Source organism: Hylobates moloch, unplaced genomic scaffold, assembly GCF_009828535.3.
Source record: "Hylobates moloch isolate HMO894 unplaced genomic scaffold, HMol_V3 SCAFFOLD_12, whole genome shotgun sequence".
In the NCBI taxonomy this organism is placed as follows: domain Eukaryota; kingdom Metazoa; phylum Chordata; class Mammalia; order Primates; family Hylobatidae; genus Hylobates; species Hylobates moloch.
Genome location: NW_026652287.1, coordinates 76,773,393 through 76,786,528, shown reverse-complemented (window position 1 = coordinate 76,786,528; position 13,136 = coordinate 76,773,393). Strand labels below are relative to the sequence as shown.

The following is a 13,136-nucleotide window of genomic DNA, read 5'->3' as shown; positions in this document are numbered from 1 at the left end:
TTTATAGCAACCAAAGAAAGTCTACAGCCTCTTCCATGTAAGAGCCCTTCACAAACTTATAGCCAGTTATCAAGTCTCTGTTCAGTTACCTTAGGTCACAAAACTATGTAAGATATTCAAGGCAGGGCATGGTGGCTCATGCCTTTAATCCTAACACTTTGGGAGGCCTAAATGAGAGAATCGCTTGAGCCCAGGAGTTGTAGGGCAGCCTGGGCAACATGGCAAAAACATGTCTCTACAAAAAATACAAAAATTATCTGGGCATGGTAGCACGCACCTGTACCGTAGTCCCAGCTACTTGGGAGCCTGAGGTGGGTGGATCACCTGAGCCCAGGGAAGTCAAGGGTCAAGGCTGCCGTGAGCCTGGGCAACAAAATGAAACCCTGTCACACACACCAAAAGAAAAAAAAAAAAACCAGCTGTGGTCTAACAAAGCAGAGTATGAACACTGCTTTCCTTACTGAATATTTATCTTTCTAAAAGCTAAGGTTATATTACACATTTTTAGCACCCCTTTCATTCTATCGGCTTCCACTGAAATAAGTGGGATTTTTTTTCATATAAATGACCATGTCTTCCCCAATTTGACCACTGTAATTCATTTTCTGAACTAAATGTGTGATTTTAACTTAGAGTAATAATTAAACATCAATTTCAGGCTTTAATTTTATGCTGTAGCAAAAAAACTAATCCAATTCTTTTTTCTAATAAGTATGAACTTTATATCAAGACATTAGAGAAGATTTACTACTCAGGAGAGAGTGTATGGGTACATAAAATGGTACTATAAAAATATAAAGTGATGCGCTGCTGTGTGAGAAATCTGTTTTCTCCTATATTTTATTAGGGAAATTTTCAACTATATAGTAAATTTGAAAGAATTATATAGTGAAGTCTATCCACCACCTAGATTCAGAAGCCTCTTTTTAAATTAAACTTCTTACTTTGGAATAATTATAGATTCACACGCAGTTGTAATAAATAATACAGATAGATCCTAAATATCCTTTGTCCCCCAATGGTAACATCTAGCATATCACAGTAGCATATCACAACAATGGTAACAGTAGCATATCACAACCAGGAAACTAACCTTGATATAGTCCAGATACAGAATATTTCCACTACTTAAAAGGATTCCTCATATTGCCCTTTTATAGCCAACTTCCCTCCTACTCCCAAATCCCCTCTAAAGACTAATTTAAAGATGCCCCTCCAACTTATTAAGAAGTTAAGACTTATTTAACCGTAAATATGCCTGTCTAAAATCCTTTTACTTAAAAAAATCTAAGATATTTTTAAATTGTTTTCTAAAAAGATTGTCCCCCTTTATTTTTTTTTGGAGACAAGGTCTCACTCAGTCACCCAGGCTGGAGTGCAGTGGCATGATCTTGGCTCACTGCAGCCTCAACCTTCCGAACTCAACAAATCCTCCTGCCTCTGCCTCCCTAGTAGCTGGGACTACAGGCGCACTACCAGGCCTGGTTAAAGATTCCCTCTTTATCTGTCTACCAGCACTATTCAAAAATATTTTCCCCCTTTTGGAACGACATTTTTATTTTTAAGGGAATGACTTCTTAAAATAAAACACTATTGAGTCCTAGGTGTCACTATTTTCCTTTTTAGTTTTAAATATAAAATACACTTCATAGGCTAGCAAATCAAAACATGTTAATGACTGAAACTTTTCCAATGTGACATGGAAAAAGAGAGAACAGTCTACATAATTATAGATGCTTCATCTCACAGGTCCCCTAATCATCATAATTTTTAAATATATGATGGTTACTTTCAACCTTTAAAGATCACTCTCCCAATCATCATAGGTTTTTAAAAGTAACCTTTATAAAAATTTTAATATATTTAAAGCTACTAATGAAAAAAAAAAACAGGAAAGAAACTCCATTTCTGAACTGACCACAATGGTATACAAATGTTAAAATTGCACTAAACTTTTAATGAAGTTCTCTTTTTTAAAAAATCATATCCAAACACATAAACCTGATGTATAGTTTAATAATGCTATAAATAACTTTACATATTAATGCAACATCTAAAATTTGTAAGTCATTTATGACTATATGTGTGTCTGTATATATATATAAAATGAAACTTCAAAATATTCACATTCAACAAAACGAAAGCGCCAATATTGTGGGATTTTCCAAAGTAACACAAGATATTTTTATTACTAGCCTAATTATCATAAGACAGCCATTTTTCACTCTGTTGAGCAAAACTGCTCTAAATCCTAGAAAACTGAGCAACACAAAATAAATGATTTTCTATACCATATCTAATAATTAAATAGAAGAGTTAACATGGCATGCAAAAATTGTTCATTATTCTCGGCTTATAGGGCTGAAAACAGCCAAGTTTATAAACTATGAATCTAATTCTTCTAAGTAATGGACCAGTGGACTTTTCAACTGATCAAAGGAGTCCAAACTCCTATAAATAAAGGAGGCACTGCTTTCAAGGGTGCTTCTCTTTATCCTAAATTGTCTTTTTGCCTTGGTAACAGATAGATCAATATTAACTTTAAATAATCAACACTGCCACTAGAACAGCCTAAACATGATATACAAAAGATGGTACTCAAGACTTAATGCCACTCAAGTTGTGATTACTGACAAGTTAGCAGACATCTTGACAATTATTTAGGTACATAAAGAAACTCTAAGGCAATTAGCTTCTTTTTTGTGGGAAATAAGATTGTACAGAACCTAGACCCCCTCTCTGGGGGAAAATATTCTAAGTTTTAGTATCATATTATTATAATTAGGCAACTGAGCCAACAGTCATACAATTTAAAACTGAAGGTATATGGATGATCTAAAATGAGTTTTCCATAGAAAAGTCAAGAATATAAGTTCTCTCTCTGAAAAAAGGTACACAACATACCACAAAAGAATGCAAAGCTCAAGTCAGAGCTGGAGTTTTGAGTAGTTTAAAAAGATATGTATTAGAACTAAGTTATTTCACAATTTATTATCATACTAACAAATGAGCATTCACTCGAAAAACCTTTATTTTTATCTATTACTTAACAAAGGCCAGTTGAATGAATGAACCAAAATTTACACAAGAAGCTGATGGAGATTTAAATAATTTCATATATACACATCCTTCTTAATTATTAGACAGCCCCAAAAGGTCACCAACCACGTAGGTAAGAGCCCTTGGAAACTCTGTTATTTACCTTCATTTATTCTGAGTATAATAATATCTTAAAAATTACATTGAGAAATGACAAAATTAAAGGCTGTAAATACTCATGCTAAGTAAGTGTGCCTAAGAATCCTACTTAAAAAATTATATATCGAAAATCTTCAGCCGGGTGCGGTGGCTCATGCCTGTATTCCCAGCACTTTGGGAGGCCGAGGTGGGAGGATCACCTGAAGTCAGGTGAAGTTACCTGAAGTCACCATGGCCAACATGGTGAAACCCCCCGTCTGTACTAAAAAAATACAAAAATTAGCTGGGCATGGTGATGGGCACCTGTAATCCCAGCTACTCAGGAGGCTGAGGCACAAGAATCACTTTAAACCGAGAGGCAGGGGTTGCAGTGAGCCAAAATCTTGCCACTGCACTCCAGCCTGGGCAACAAGAGCGAAACTCCGTCTCTCAAAAAAAAAAAAAATCTTCAGTTATGAGTTTACCTTATCAGCTTTCAGCTTTCTAAGGAAGGACGGATTGTCATATCCTTTTGCTTGCCTTGCCTCTTGTAAGTGGTTGATCATCCACACATTTTTTCTCTGTTTTGCCAAATCAAGCGCTGATTCGCCCTGATAATATAAATAGAAGAAATTCCTATTAAAAGTTTAAAAGCAGGCTATCTTAGTTACCTTTAAAGAACTTCTATAAAAATTAATTTACTGCCCTATTAACGTTGTTTTGACATTGTGTAAATTACTAAAAATACCTGCATCATTACATATTTCTTATTATGCTTTCCCAAAGAATAATCACAAAATGTATTTTCTCGTCATATTCTGTAGATTTTATTTTTGCCTGCATTTTGACGTATTAGAGAGCAAATCAAAAAGTAGGTATTTTAGTACCTGCTGGATCAGAGGCTATCACTAAGTTTATCAGTTATTTCATATTCTTTAAAAATTTCATTAGTAATAGTTATTGCTACAAAACACCTTGCTATATTATCAAGTTGCCAGAAATCTCTCAGTTTTATTTCAACAATGATAAGAGTCTTCAGAAGAGAATAGGAAAGAAAAGGAAAAGTCAGTCTCTACTTCTACCACTATTGTACTGGCATTCTTGATTTATATTCGTTCACCCATCCACAAGTTTCCAAAGTAAATGAGAAATTATTTTAAAAAATAGCAAATTCAAGTTATGAATTTGTATCTCCCTTTAACCCTAAGAAACAGAATGCCAGGGAATTTACATGATAGGAATAAAATGTATCAAAGTAAGAAACAAATAAGTATTCCCAATTTTAGGTCTATGCTTCTTTTTGCCTTAACTAATTTAAAATTTAAAATCTTATTTCTCCTTTTGCAAATTAGTCAGACACCTACATTTCCATTCTATTTAATGTGTTCCACTATTTATCTACTTCTTCAAATAAAAAAGCAAAACTTTAAATGCTTACCAAAGTTTCAAGAATGTAAAGATGAATATTCAAAATTACTTTTAAAAAGTAAAAAACACTGAAATTTTATTTCCAAAAACAAGGTCAAAAAGAATAAAGCAATAAAGAGCCTGGGGGTGCCTTATTTATGAGGGATGATTACTTATTAAGTATAGAGTTTATTTAGTATTATAAAATAAAAATAAACAACAAAATAAAACACACCACTGCCACCAACAGCAACAACTATTACAAAACAACAATAACAACAAAAAGCCCAACCAATCCTTTAAAGATCAATGGTATTTAATAAGAAATGGGCTAATCTAGGAGTCTTCCACAAATAGGGATATTTACTTTAAAATAGTGCCTTACCTATTCCAAAATTCCATCACCTAAGTTGTCAGAACCAGCTAATTAATCCAAACTATAAAGATTACCTGAATAAAAGCAATCCCTTGGGTAACAACTCCCCGGGAATATCCTGCAGTTGCCTCGGTCCAGCTGAGCATCCCTTCCACTAGAGGGCCATGTGACACCTAAGGATTGCCTAGACAAAAAGATTGAGGGAGCTTTAAAATATCTTTCAACTACTCCTCTAGTCATCTAACTATTTTTGTATAGTTCTTTTATTCAGCTGGCAAAATAAACACTCAATTCATTTAAAGAAGTATATTAAAACCAGGGTTCTGAGTTAAGTCTATATTTATTTGATCACTCCATGTCTCAGCCAAAATAATAAATAATACTAACAATAGCAACAACAGCAAGAATCTACATGGAGTAATTATAGACTATGTAACTGTTAATAAAAGAAATCATTCAAAGGTTTTGGTCAGATAAACATTATGGTTGGGGGTAAGATCACTCAACATTTCACCTACGTAAGGTTGAATTTCATTGTCAAAATTTAAAACAATTTTTCTTTGGAGACCATTTAGGTCAGGTATTTAAGAGGTAATACAAAACTATTTTCTAAAAACAGTTTCTTACCTAATTTCAAGAGGTCTTTCGATACATTAATGAACAGAGCTCAGTAATTTTATATTCTGTATAAGCTAAAAACTATGTCCTTTGATAATTTTAGAAAGAAAAGATTATAACTGCTTGGGCAGCACTCAGAGATTAACTGTTCCTTCCAAACTCAATTCATCTAAATTTATCTGTATAACCAAAAACATATGCTAAGGATTATTATTTTTTTAATCACAAATGAGATACTACCACAAAAGGGCTTACTGGGTAGGCCATAATTGTGTTTTGTTTTTTATTCTTAGTATTCCAAATCATTTGTTTCCCCTGTTGTTGCTTTACAAGAACAGATTTAAATCTATTTCATGTAGCTATTATCTAGGGGCTTGGTTCTTAAATTCTTTTGAGTCTTTTCTGATGACAGCCACTTTTCTTCTTCCCAGAAAAATGCTGATACAAGTAACTTTTTTTCAACAATTTCAGGGGTCCATGGACCCACACCTCCTGCAACCAGTCTACTGGGGGGACTCCAGATAAAAAAACCTAGGGTATACAGCTATTCCTGATCCTTCTAAAGATGAAAACAGCAATTTTAAAGTTATCTATCATTTAGTATAGTCTTTTTTTTTTTTTTTTTTTTAAGACGGAGTTTCACTCTTGTTGCCCAGGCTGGAGTGCAATGGCACGATCTTGGTTTACCGCAACCTCCACCTCTCAGGTTCAAGCAACTCTCCTGCCTCAGCCTCTCGAGTAGCTGGGATTACAGACATGCACCACCACGCCCAGCTAATTTTATATTTTTAGTAAAGATGGGGTTTCTCCATGTTCAGGCTGGTCTCAAACTCCTGACCTCAGGTGATCTGCCCGCCTCGGCCTCCCAAAGTGCTGGGATTACAGGCGTGAGCCACAGTGCCCGGCCTCATTTAGTATAAATTGTCTTTAAAGTAAGTTCTATCTTGTTTTGATAAAGGAACATTTGTTTATACATGAAAAGAACTGAGTAATATGTGAAGGTAAATCTCTAGTTAATATAAAGAAAGATTTCTAAGAAACTTAATCATATATAGAAAATAGGTATTTTAGGGAAAGGGGATCTTATAGAATTATTATAACACAAAGCATAATTTTTCATATTCTTTGAAAAATATAACTCTTTATAGCTATTAAAGCCATAGCCAGATTTGCAGGCTGCATCTTATTGTTATAATCCATTATATCAACAAGATTCTTTCTTAAAAATGGAAAAAGTATAGGTATAAATAAATTTGGTTAGATTCCTGGACAAATATTCTAGGTATTTTTTTAAATAAATGTTTCCTTTTCAAAATTGGCAGCAATTTAAGTTTACTTAATTAGCTTAATAGTTCACACGGCTAAGACACCACTTCAAATTAAATATTACCAAACAGAACCAATTCCTATCACCTTCACCCCAAAAAGTACTTCTCCTTCAGTCTTCACAATCTCAACATATGATATCACAAGATGCTCAGTTACCCAAAACAAAACCTAAGTCATCAATGGTGGTTTCTTTTATCCTCATACCTAATCTACTTTCTTATTTCTACTTTAAAATATCCTCTCCAAATCCAGTCATTTCTCTCTACCTCTACTCCTCTGATCCTAGGCTAAGCTAACATTATCACTTGTCTGATTTATTGCAACAGCCTAACTGATCTCCATCTTTTCCATTTTCTTAACTCTTCAATGCATTCTCCATACATCAACCAAAGTAATGTTTAAAAAATATTTAAAACAAAAAGCAGATCATATAATCAGCCTACATAAATCCTTTCAACTGTTTCCCATGACTGAGAATACAATTAAAGCTCTTTATTATCGCACTGCATGATACAGCACCTGCCTTTCTCAAGTGACTTCACCATCTTGCTCACTGTACTCTGGCCACACTGTCCTTATTTCTGCACCTCAAATATGGCAATCTTACTCCTGTTTAGGACCTTGCACTTGCATGTTCCTCTACATGGAAAGTTTTTTCCCACGTATCTCTGTATAACTGATCCCTTCTCATTACATAATTCTGAAAGCAAATGTCATCTCCTCAGAGGCATTCCCAAATCACTCTCACCAGATGTGGTCCTTCCATCCCAGTCATTCTATCACATTTGCCTTTTATTATTATTCACTTTCTGGCTGTTTCCTCAACAGAATGTACATTCTGAAAGAATAGGGACCTTATCTGTCTTGAACAATGTGACTCCCCACCACCCACCATTGAACAAGAATTTGCTGAATGAATAAATACATGGTTTCTATTAGAAGGTGATAAGACTTAAGAATGTTGGGAATGCCTCTGAGGCAGATCCCCATTTTTAAAAAAAGGCATTTGATACTCATTTCATCTTTTTAATTACATACAAAGTGCATTTTAAAACAGAAATCTACTTTGTCACCAGAGTAGATACAGGTAATTTTTCCCCTGAAAGTAGAAATGCTCCCTGAGCAAATACAATAATTCCTTAGACTTTATTTTCTTTAGAAGTACCATCACTCCAGAAGCTACCAGGGAATTACATGAAAAAAATTTTTTGTCAATAGCCAACCTCGATTACATGTGACAGATAAAGTTAAACCATTAATAAAAAGAAAATAACTAGAAAAAAATAAAGGAATTTAAAAGCTCTAAGGCACAATAATTAGCTCAATTATAGACAATGTAATGTAGACTCTGGAAAGTATTCGCATGAACTACAGTAACAGTTAAGGAAGCTACATTCTATTTCATTGTTTCTTGGTACCAAATAACTCTTGTGCCTGAACCTATAAAACATTAAAAATACAAAGTTCAAAATCATTTAAATAATTTTAAATATCTCTACTCTTATCATTAACTTTCTGTTGAAATTTGCTGTAGATTTTCCTTTTACTAAGAGTAATTTAAAAGTTTATGCAATGGCTAATGAGAAGTACAAGTCTTCATTATTTACTTGAAAAGACATTGAATTTAAAAACATACCTCAAATCCCAATGACTGTGACTGAATTTAACCTAATTTTATATGAACAGAAAATATACTTTTAAAAGCTCTAAAAATATACACTACTAGTTTCAAACTCCAGAATTGTGTAGTCATCTTACTGTCATAATTCTTTGGTATTACTATAATTTCAGTATACTGATATGGCTATTGGCAGAAGGTCTACAGAGTCTTACTATTTGTCAAACTAAAATTAATCCTGTTTTTTCAATAATACTAAGTATCTTTAAATGTATTCCTTGTGCCTGATCACCTTAGGAATGGCTGTCTGGTAGCAAAGATAAAAAAAGTAGTAACATTCTTAATTCAGATAATAAAACATGAGGTAATCTCACATAATTTTCTTTTAAGTATATTGATCAGGTTTAGTCAAACTTCTCTTTTCTTAACCTTCAGACCTGGGGTCAGCTAATTTACTCATTCCAGTGTTATAAACTTTTAAGAGCATCCTATTTAAAAACATTTAAAAAGCAAACATTTCTCTCTATAATTTCTGAAGTGGCAGAGGTATCCTAGCAGTCATGAAAACTACCTTAGGTGAAACTCAAGACTACATAAATCTTCGTTTACTCAGTCAATAAACACCTAGAGTGCCCATCGCATATCAGGCACTACGATATGCTGACTTTCTTCTTTCCCTATGTTTAGTGGCAGATACAGAACTGTTCTGATCACTTTTGTTAGGGACAAGAAGACCTGTAATTTTTTTAGAAGAAAGAAAAATATATATGATTTTATCAATATCTTATGGTTTCCAATATTAATTTACTTTTAAACAAATGTTTGTAATTAGACTATTTCTACAAATGGATAAGCTTAACAAATTATGCTCCATAAAACTAGCCTAAGTTATATTATTTTAGTAGTTTATTCTTCTCCTCTTAAAGTAACTGAATCAAAGAAGAACAAACTATTCACTGGAACATAAACAATAACCTGATCCAGCAGGAGATAACCTACTTTTTGATTGGTCATTTCAGATTAGTATGTGTCTTGAACCCCCTTCATATTTAATTAGCACATATCCCTTAGAAATTTAAGAAACATAACTCAGAAAATACTATAAATTATAGCCAAAATTAAAGAACATTTGTCAATGGGTATAGTTACATATGAATGCATATTATTAAAAGATGTTTAAAGTAATTTCACAGAACGAGTTCGTTGCTGAAAGACATGGTGGATCCTGAGGCTTTAAAGATGAAAAGAAATAACCAAACTTTGGGACTAGCAATAGAATCTTATTGCATGTATTAATAAAATGTTTACTGATTTCTAAATGTTTAGAATGCAAATGTTAATTGTGCTTGGCTCTTAAATAATATTGTAACTTTTCCTGGATTAGTCCACCATGGTGGGGTGGGGGTCCTCCTATAAACACCATAAAGGCATTCATCAAACTTAAATCTCTTGATCTTTAAAAAAATAAGACAATAAAATAACCAAGTCAAAGAATTATTAAAATGTATTATGCATAATGTGGTTTAACTGTAAACCTGTATTGAAGAAGTTTCTTTCAACTCTGACAGTCTATGAAAAACTTGTTTTATTACAGAATTCATATATTAGTAGCCACATTTCATACAGTATTATCAATATAGAATATTTTTACCTTGATATTCTGGGCATCAACATTAGCTCCAGCTTCCAGAAGAAGGCTAATGACTGTGGTATTCCCTGCTAGCACTGCCCAATGCAGAGCAGTGTTTTTGTGATACTTGTCACCAAGGTTAACTGAAACATTGAATGTTAAAAGCAATCTAGTTGGATCCACACTGAAAAGGAAAAAAAAAAAACAAACAAACAACAACAACAACCCTAATTTCAATTATAGAAATCATTACAAATACTAAACTGATTATGCTTACAGTAGCATTCCATTTTGGAATACTTCTAACCTATTCAACAACTTTAAAATCAATAATGAGACAATATTCTAATATGAAGTATTGAGTATGTATGACACATATAAAGTAATATATTAATAGTTTCAGGGGATAAGCAGCTTGGTCCTGATATTTTCTATTTTTGACATAGAAATGGATGTCATTAATACTTACACAATTAAAGAATAACTTTTTTTTTTTTTTTTTTTTGAGACAGAGTCTCGCTCTGTCGCCCAGGCTGGAGTGCAGTGGCGCGAGCTCGGCTCACTACAAGCTCCGCCTCCCGGGTTCACGCCATTCTCCTGCCTCAGCCTCCCGAGTAGCTGGGACTACAGGCGCCCGCCACCGCGTCCGGCTAATTTTTTGTATTTTTAGTAGAGATGGGGTTTCACCGTGTTAGCCAGGATGGTCTCAATCTCCTGACCTCGTGATCCGCCCGTCTCGGCCTCCCAAAGTGCTGGGATTACAGGCGTGAGCCACCGCACCCGGCAAGAATAACATTTTTTAAAATTTAAATTTGGAGTCTTCCAAAAGTGATCTAAGACAACTTACTAATTAATACATTAAATTTGTCAATATGTAAATCACATGAAAAAATTAATTACTTTTTAAAAAAGATAACTTCTTTTCTTAGACATTGTTAAAAGAGAAATAGATTAAGGAAGCTGGGAGAGATAGCATGGAGACACCAAAACATCCAAAATGGTAACTTATAAATACTATATAGTCATAATAAAAACTGTAAATATTAGTGAGTATAGTATTAACTGCTTTTTCCTCTCTCTTACTTCACATTGTATTATGCTGAAATGGCCTAAATAAGTCTTTTATAGTCATTACATACCTATGTGTTCTATATGCTGCCCACATTAAAGGCGTCATTCCATTCTGATCCATCATATCTACATCCTGATAAAGTAAAAAGAAAAAAAAAGTCAGACAGTTAAATTATAAGTTCCTAAACCAAATTTGCTTGGAAAAATCTGATCTATATATAATAGGAGAAGCAAATATACTACTACTCAATCAAGGATAATGTATGAAACTTTCTCTTTCTTAACTTTAAAATAAAACTCTTGTCACTATATACTCTAGTGAACATATATCATGCTTTTACAGTATTCCCTTTTAAGATGTTTTAATCAGCCTTTCAATGTTTCACATTTAAAATTCTTAACCTATTCTGATCTTTCAACCACAAAGAATAGGTTAAGTGATTAAGTTTCTGAAAAACTTGTTTATACTAATGTATAAAAGAGAACGACAAAACTGTTTATTCACAGGCATTCCAAAACAAAAAATAAAAAGAACTGACATTTTAATATACTCAGTTTTTATTGTTACACATGTACCTTTTTAGAGTTAAATGATTCTGCAGCTTGTGTGGAAAAAGCAACACACTAAAGCAATCCCCCTGCCTTACTTCCCACCATTTTCACCACGTTTTGGCTCATTATTTTGATATTTACCTCCGTATCTTTATATAAGATGTTTGAATTGCTACTTCTTGATTTTTCAGTTTCAGGCATTACTTTGAAATTCCTTGGTATAAAAAATGTGAATTTTTCTCTGTCCTCTCTGCTACATCACAAATACGCGCCTTTCCTATTCTTTCCTCTCAAGAGATCTATTGTAATTCTAGTTAATATAAACATTTAATACTTGATATGTATTATTATAAATATGCATAAATACTATTCCCAGCCAAATCATGTAATAAACCACTATTTTTCCTCTTCTACTCCATTTTTTGCTTTCCCTGGCACCATCTTTTCCCCACTCTTACTTAGTTTTTAGCAAATTATAACTAAAACTTCCACCTATTAAACCAAAACTCTTTCCTAGTTATCTAATTCTCCTTGCGCAAGACTTTCTGATGTATCAGGGACTCATCAGTTTCAGTGCTCTGAAACTACCTTTCCTAACCCACTCCATTCTGAACTGATTATCCTCTATGCCTGAAACATCTGTCTCATTAACCTGGAGTACTTTGAAAATAAAAATCATCTCAAATCCATCTTTGTATTCTCAGTGCCCAGCAGAGTAGATGATCAAAAACCATTTATTAAAGGAAAAGACATGCTTATCTATCTACTTTTCCAGGCTTGGTTTTAGAATAAGACACGGTTTTGACTTCCTAGCTCCATCATATAATTGCTATGAGATTGTAGGCTAAATTACTTTAATTCTTAGTCTTAGCTTCCTCATTAAAAAATGTGAAATACAAATAACTTCATAAGACTTCTGTGAAGATTAAATAATGTGTGCAAAGCATCTAGTCAACAGCCGAGAACATAATGGATATTCAATAAATATTAAGTTTCTTCTTCTTCCCTACCCCATCTCCCATTCCTGAATTACATTAAGCAAGCAGTTCTAATCCAAGTTGTGTTACCTAATTCACCAATCAGTGGAGAGAGGAGAGAGTTACAGTAAGCACACTGTAAAACACTATCTCTATGCAGCAGTTCTCTGTGAGCCACTGTTAGCAATAGGAATATGTCTCAAATGTGAACATTATCCAAGCATATTGAAGAAAAAAAATCTGAGAACCACTACATTAGATAAGTAGAGCATTTCCTTGGATGTCATTAACTTAGTCACTCACCATGCATACTGTAATAGAATGTTATGCCTTATCCATTACAAATCCATTTCTGGATTTACTTTAATAGTGTTGTCAGGA

At 33.4% G+C, this 13,136-nt stretch overlaps 1 protein-coding gene across 2 annotated transcripts in view; it reads right to left on the bottom strand.

The window, feature by feature from the left end:
* Positions 1 to 13,136, bottom strand: part of ZDHHC17 (zinc finger DHHC-type palmitoyltransferase 17) — a 90,963-nt gene that overhangs the window by 27,429 nt on the left and 50,398 nt on the right. For both annotated transcript variants that reach the window (XM_032170798.2, XM_032170799.2), the window contains 3 exons: positions 11,295 to 11,359; positions 10,177 to 10,339; positions 3,663 to 3,788 (listed from right to left, as the gene is read on the bottom strand). In XM_032170798.2, coding sequence (XP_032026689.1) covers positions 3,663 to 3,788; positions 10,177 to 10,339; positions 11,295 to 11,359 — 354 coding nt within the window. The remainder of the gene's footprint in view (positions 1 to 3,662; positions 3,789 to 10,176; positions 10,340 to 11,294; positions 11,360 to 13,136) is intronic.